The following is a 7,208-nucleotide window of genomic DNA, read 5'->3' as shown; positions in this document are numbered from 1 at the left end:
CGCGCAAAATGAAGGAACACACCTCTCTTGAAATCTAAACGCTTATCACAAGTCTTGCATCCGAAGGGATTTAGTAGCATTTTGAACGTATTGCGCCTAAATAATTTGGAAAAGGAAACAGTTAAGCCATGTTTTCTAAACTTTCATCACCTAAAATATGTTGAAGAGCTCTGACCTCTTCTTATCCTTCCTTCAAGCGTCAAATGTTAACTAGGGTCGCCCAAGTATGATTTACGGCACGACTTAGTTTGGTCATATCGTTGTCAACACCACGAAGCAAAATTTCAAGCGCACAAAACTTCCGGTGTTACGCTCACCGTCAGGCTTTTGGCAGCTCAATTGTCGCCCTTTGTTGCACTTCAACCGGTGTCCCATTCTGGCAGCGTCCTTGCTTTCCTGTGTTTTGTTACTTATCTGAGGGCTTTAAAACTAGCCAGGGAAACGTGTACACAGCAGACGTGTTCAAAAGCCTTCGTGCGTGAACGCAGGTAGAGAAGTTTCAAAACTACGCACACTGCTTGCACCTCCTTGGGCTCGGATAAAAGGTATGTCACTGCATTGGTGGTGGTTAAAATGGTTGTGAATTTTATCACAACCAATAGAAAGTTAGGAACAGAACGGTTGTTTAAGGCTGCACTTTCAGCGCCTGCTAAAATTTATGGAAGCATAGAGGTGCATATTAATCATCTCAAAAAACAAAAAAAAACTAGCATTCATCGAGAGGAAGGAAAATATAGGGAATGATATATTGGAGTCGATTTTGCTGATTTAAACTTTTGTTTATATCATTTCATGGTAAAATTGTTATTAAATAAATACAATGCGGAAGAAAAGCAGCATAGCGCGCTCCGTATGTATGTACGAGGTGTCCCACCTAAATGTAACCAATAGTTTCCAACATGCACTGGGCTCCTGCCATGTGCCATCACAACTGGAAAGACCATAGCACGAGTAATACGGATCTTGGTTGGCAGACTAATGTCTCTGCTCTTTACTAGGCGGTCAAGGCTAACCATTTCTCTCTTTCCCAGAAGCAGGCGTCTCCTAATTTCATGGCTGCAGTCTCCCTCCGAGGTAATCTTGGAGCCCAAGAACAGAAAATCTGTCACAGCTTCCACTTCTTGTCCATTGATGCTCCAGGACTTGATAGGGCAAGACGCCATAATCTTTGTCTTTCTAATGTTCAGTTTAAGCCCAAACTTCTCACTCTCTTCTTGTACGCGCATCAGAAGTCTCTTGAGTTCCACTTCACTTTCTGCCGTTAAAGTGGTATCATCCGCATATCTAAGGTTGTTGATACATTTTCCAGCAATCTTCACTCCAGCTGAAGACTCGTCCAGACCGGCCTTCCTCATGATGCACTCTGCATATAGGTTAAATAGGCAGGGCGACAGTATGCAGCCTTGCGTCACTCCTTTCTCGATCGGAAACCAATCAGTAAGACCATGCCCAGTTCTGACTGTGGCCTCTTGCCCTTCATACAGGTTCCTGAGGAGATAGATGAGGTGAATTGGAACTCCCATCTCTTGGAGAGCTTGCCACAATCTGCTGTGATCTACGCAGTCAAACGCTTTCGCATAATCAATAAAGCAGAAGTAGATGGGTTATTACCTTTCGTGAAGTTGCAATGCACCATCTAGCCTGTTTTAAAGTTTTATTCAGTTCAGTTCAGTCGTTCAGTTGTGCCCGACTCCTCGTGACCCTATGGACTATATCACGCCACACTTTTCGGTCTCTCACTATCTTCCCAACATCACATAACTTCATCTGCAGTGCCTCGAGGATGCCATCTAACCATCGCGTTCGCTGCCTACCCCTTCTAACTTAGTCAATGGTTAAAAAATGAAACATTTGAGGTAGGCCTCATAAACCATATGTATGCAGCTGCCAAGTATATGATGCACTAGAGGAATTTTCTTATTTTGCCATTAAATAATTCTTATTGAAAATGTTTTTCTAATTTACTATTGCCATAGATACGCAGATGATACCACCTAAATGGCAGAAAGTAAAGTGGAACTCAAGACACTTCTGATGCGCGTACAAGAAGAGAGTGAGAAGGTTGGGCTTAAACTGAACATTAAAAAGACAAAGATCATTGCGTCTTGGCCTATCAAGTCCTGGAGCTTCAAGGGACAAGAAGTGGAAGCCGTGACAGATTTCCTGTTTTTGGGCTCCAAGATTACTCTGGAAGGTGACTGCAGCCATGAAATTAGGAGACGCCTGCTTTTGGGAAAGAGAGCCTTGGCTAGCATTGACCGCCTAGTTAAGAGGAGAGACATCAGACTGCCAACCAAGATCCGTATAACTCGTGCTATGGTCTTTCTACTTGTGATGTATGGATGCGGGTGTTGGACTGTGAAAAAGACTGACCGCCGAAGAAATGACGCGTTTGAATTGTGGTACTGGCGGAGACTCTTGAGAGTTCCTTGGACAGCCAGAGGATCAAATGAGTCGATATTCTCGACCATAAACCCGGACTGCTCATTGGAGGGTCAAAGTCTAAAGTTAAAGCTCAGCTAGTGTGGTCATCTGATGAGAAGTGAGGAGTCACTGGAGAAAGATTTTATGTTGGGAAAGGTTGAAGGTTACCGGAGAAGGGGTAGGCAGCGAACGCGATGGTTAGATGGCATCCTCGAGGCACTGCAGATGAAGTTATGTGATGTTGGGAAGATAGTGAGAGACCGAAAAGTGTGGCGTGATATAGTCCATAGGGTCACGAGGAGTCGGGCACAACTGAACGACTTAACTGAACTGAATAAAACTTTAAAACAGGCTAGATGGTGCATTCCAACTTCACGAAAGGTAATAGCGCACAGGAAGACATACACTCGAGAGAGTGTGTGTCGTCTTTTCTCGTGTGTGTGTCTTCCAGTGCGCTATAACCTTTCGTGAAATGACCATTCCCTTTAGACAATAAATGGAGTTGCAGATTTGGAAAGCACCTTTCAAAACCCCCCTTTCATTTATTTCCTATAAGGAAACCCTCACTTGTATCGGTTTTCCAAGCTTTAATTTTAAGCCCGCGAAATAGCAAAATATCCCGAGGCCGGCGTATTCTTGCGCCGCGATAGTGCTACTAATAACATATGTTTCAGTGAACGAAATCAGCGGCGTCCTTGGCTCCACGACCCTGATGCCGCGGCTGGCCGATATGTCTGCAGTGGTTTTTAGTCTGCTTCAGGCAGTGGGCGCATGTGCTGGAGCAAGTCGCAGCAAGTTTTCCGCGCTGACGGCAACCATCCCCAACATATCAGCCTACCGTTGGGACTGGGAAGTTTAATCGCGGCCGCAGTTAATTCCGTTCACTCAAGCAACGATTGAGACTACCCCCATCATGGGGCATAAATGTGTTTGTCACGCAATATTTTTTGTATCTCGCGGACTTTCTTTAGAGCTTGGAAAATGACACTCGCGAGGCTTTCTTTAGCGGAAATAATTGGAAGGGGGGCTTCAGTAGATGCTCTCCAACTTTGCAAATCACATTTATTGTCTAAAAACTATACTTGTTAAAATAAAAATTGAAATAATTACTAATTTGTTAATTGCAAAATAAAAAGTTCATTGTGGTGTACCAATAGCTGGCAGCTGCATTAAAATAGTTTCTCTGACCTATCTCAAACGTATTTTTTTAACCCTTGGCTAAGGTTAGCTTGGAAACCCGGTATATATATGTACAGCTGTTAAATTGATGGAATGTACACTGCCGGCAAACAAGCTCCTCAGTGCAGATTGTAAAGCGAGGATTGGCTGTCCTGTTTTTTATCAACCTGATCCAATTACGTATCTAAGTGCACTGCTGTTTGTCGACAGGCAACGTAGTTTCTACACTTATATTTCATTTCAGCTGGTCGTTATTCCATACCCACACGTTTCACCTGGCAGTGCTTCAGAAATTAAACAAAGTTAAACCTGAGGCCACTAAAACGCTGTGCTTTGCGCTCAAACGAAATGGGGGGAAATGCCAGGTTGTTAGTGTGAATAAAGAAAAGGCATTGAATTCCAAGCTTTAAAGAAGCCTATAGCAAAAGTTGCTTACAAGTAGCTACTCCCTGTTTGCCACTTACCCTGTGTATCATTCTTTTTTCTCTGAGAGAAGAATAATAAGTGTTTAATTATTAAATCGGGAACGATAGCTCGTAAACATTTCTTCCAGATTTTAACTCGCAGGACTCATCTGGTGCATAATGAAGGCAGTGGTGCTTCTTACGCTGCTTTGCTTAGCAGCAACCGTTATCGGTGAGTGAGTTGTCGCTTTTACGCAAATGATAATTTATTCATTAGGATACACCTCCTTTCTGCCGAGACAGCTATGTCTGCATCCCTAAAATCGAAGAGGTTAAGCATGGCTGCAAATATGAAAGAATCTACCATTACGAAAACTACACATGAAGCCCATCCTCATACTTTATCGTTAATTTGTATGAACATTCCATTTTCTAATATTCTTTTTAGGAGGCCTTCAGTCATCAAAATGGGAAGGTTGTGAGGATATCCGGCAGAGTGCAGTTTTCGGCATGATGGTTGACGGTCCTGTAGACTGAAGCGGGCAAGGTTTACCTAGCGAGTATTTGATGCATGTCTCGTTTATTGAGCTCCGAGTGGCCGGAATTGAAAAAGAAAAGTGGTTTTTGGGGCACGGTCCATAGCCCCAACTGTCACGTCAAAATTATGCACGATATCTAAAACCTAATTTGGCTGACCTATTTGTACATGCGTTAACAATAATCCAATATTGTTCAGAGTGTATATGCCTATACGCGAATTATTCATAATAGGTTTGTTGGAGGTTCAGGGCCACCATCGCTGTTACACCCAAGTCCATGTCCCTCTTGCATTTTGACCTGTTCACGACATTGAAGACATATTTGCAATTGGAAAGCAATGGGTTGCTCTGCTTTCTCATTCGTTTGAATTGGTTTGGTTGGTGCAGGTAACGTCCAGTGAGAGACACCATAGGATAAACTCCAGAATTTTCAAGCACCTGGGGTTCTTTAGCGTGCACTGACATCGCACAGAACACGGGTGCCCTGGTACTCACCTAAATTTAAAATCGGCAGCCAAAGCCGGGAATCTATCCAGCATTCTTGGGCAGAATGGTCGAGCGCCCTAATCACAGCGCCAGCAAGTAGGGGTCTCTCCATTGTTGTGTCTACGCCAGTATGTAAGGAGAGAAAAGTGCTCAATACATAAGTTTCGCATGACAGCAGAAGGATCCATTCCGCAAATATTTTTTTTCATTCCGTGACCCCAATTTACTATGTCAGCGGCTGCGGCTCTACGAACACGTCTAATCACTTTCGCCTACTGATATGCGGTACTCACACGAGGGCTAGTCAGCAATGCTGCTATGCATATTATACTAAATTCCAACCATGCTTCATGCCTTTTAGCGTACCCGTGGCATGGAGATGGCGGAAGAAGAGGTCGGGGCCCACGCATATTCTGGAGGCGGCCACGTCCCCGCTTCCCGCCAACTTTTGTAAGTACACTAGACGGACGCAAATGCTTTCCAACATTCTTACCGGTATGTCGCCGATGCTGCACCATACGTACGCGACGTAAAATGCTCACGGCGAAGTGCCAATAAATATATTGCTTATTGGTGATGCTACTAGACCGCATGGGTCTAGGGGCAATAACCAGAAGCCACATTTGTAGTGCAACGACACCAAATCTTCATGGTGCTTATGCATGGGTTTGCTTCACCGGCATCACCCTTCTACCTGAAGGCCAACCTGGCTGTACAGTCTAGACAAAGGAATTATCAATTCCTTACATACGTACGCACAAATACGTGAATTAAGAACAAATGGCGCGCGTCTTAAAGAACTATCAAGCTGAACTATAAGGGAATTGGAATTTCCGTGTCCGCCACTGTACGTAACTGTGCTATTCAAGAGATGAGACTGAAAGGGCTATTTCCATAACGGAAAGTACGTGCTATTTGACGATTCGCAATCGTTACGGAGATTCAAAAGGCCCGTTCTGCTGCTTTGGATTACTCGCTTTGACCTGGAAGTGTGCTTCATAAATATATCGTGTCTTAGTGGGCAAACGCGTCACCCTAACGCAATAAACAAAGCCAACGCAATAAGATATATAACTAGCACTGAAACACCTTTTTATTTTAATTTTTTTTTTCAGGATCGGCCATGCAACCGAACCACGTTGTCAACGGTTGGAACTTCCCAGGTGACGGTCCCAAGCAGCACATTTAGCATTCTGCCTAACAGCTCAGCTTCTGAGAGTTCCTCTGGATCCATTTTTACACTTCCTTTTGGCGGAGTGACTACACCAGATATTCCTACCATTCCAGCCCGTTGAGGAGAAATAAAGTTGCGATGAAGTCTGGTTTTTCTCTAGAACGTACTCACAGGCTACTATATGACTAAATAATATATGACGGCATGTGGTAAGGGTGAAAATGTAGAAAAGCAATTGATTTCGCTATTTTTTCATCCGGCCTAAAGGTATTGGATACATAGTGAACTGCAGCTGGTTATTTCTACTACGAATTCCTTTATATATGCACCTATAAAACAATCCAACCTTTTTAACCAGAATACGGAGAAGATTAGGAAAAAAATGTAGGCTTCGTATCTCCTTCTACCTAGTCTAAAATCTTGCTTCCACTCTATAATCCTACTTCATTTCGAGTAGGAAGGCTCACGAGTTATTTACGCCTAGTTTGTGCTGTTGCGCATGCCTAAGCAATAAGCCTTTTTTTTTAACTCTACAGATTGCTTAAGTAAACTGTAGCTCCAGCAAAGAGCCAAGGGCTTGGTCAGGGGGCCGGTGCGGCTACTGTAGCCGCTGGGTTTTTGGTGTTGCAGCTGTTCATGTTGAAGCATCGATTTGTATGGTAGCCGTATATTTTGCAACATGATGCAAAGACGTTACAAATACCGCCCGTGTGGAGTTTTAGCAGCATCTTTTCAAGCATTTCGACAACGTGATTAGTCATGCAAATTACGTAATCCATTTTGTCAACGCGGTTTATATTTCCGCAATTTTAGTCCAGCTTTGTAGAGCCGGGAAATATAAAAATATAAAAAGCAATATTTTGTCGTATATGATAATATACGTATTCAAGGCACCACAACAGATTTTCCCTTCTCTGTTTTTACATTCGTCTTTTCTTCTGGCTTCGTTCGTTCCTTCAGCATTTGCTCACCACTGGAGCTTGTTTGATTATCGAGAAATCC

At 43.4% G+C, this 7,208-nt stretch overlaps 1 protein-coding gene across 1 annotated transcript; it reads left to right on the top strand.

Annotated features, from left to right (window-relative positions):
* The first annotated feature begins 459 nt into the window (after positions 1-459).
* Positions 460-6,363, top strand: LOC146195247 (uncharacterized). The gene is made up of 4 exons (XM_084596201.1): positions 460-545; positions 4,157-4,239; positions 5,394-5,482; positions 6,148-6,363. Exons 2-4 carry the CDS (start codon positions 4,188-4,190, stop codon positions 6,325-6,327), a joined length of 321 nt encoding a protein of 106 aa, XP_084452327.1. The 5' UTR covers positions 460-545; positions 4,157-4,187; the 3' UTR covers positions 6,328-6,363.
* The last annotated feature ends 845 nt before the right edge of the window (positions 6,364-7,208 follow it).

Source organism: Amblyomma maculatum, chromosome 3 (genome assembly GCF_055883805.1).
Source record: "Amblyomma maculatum isolate TAMU_Amacu chromosome 3, ASM5588380v1, whole genome shotgun sequence".
NCBI lineage: Eukaryota > Metazoa > Arthropoda > Arachnida > Ixodida > Ixodidae > Amblyomma > Amblyomma maculatum.
This window is presented reverse-complemented; position numbering and strand designations above follow the sequence as displayed.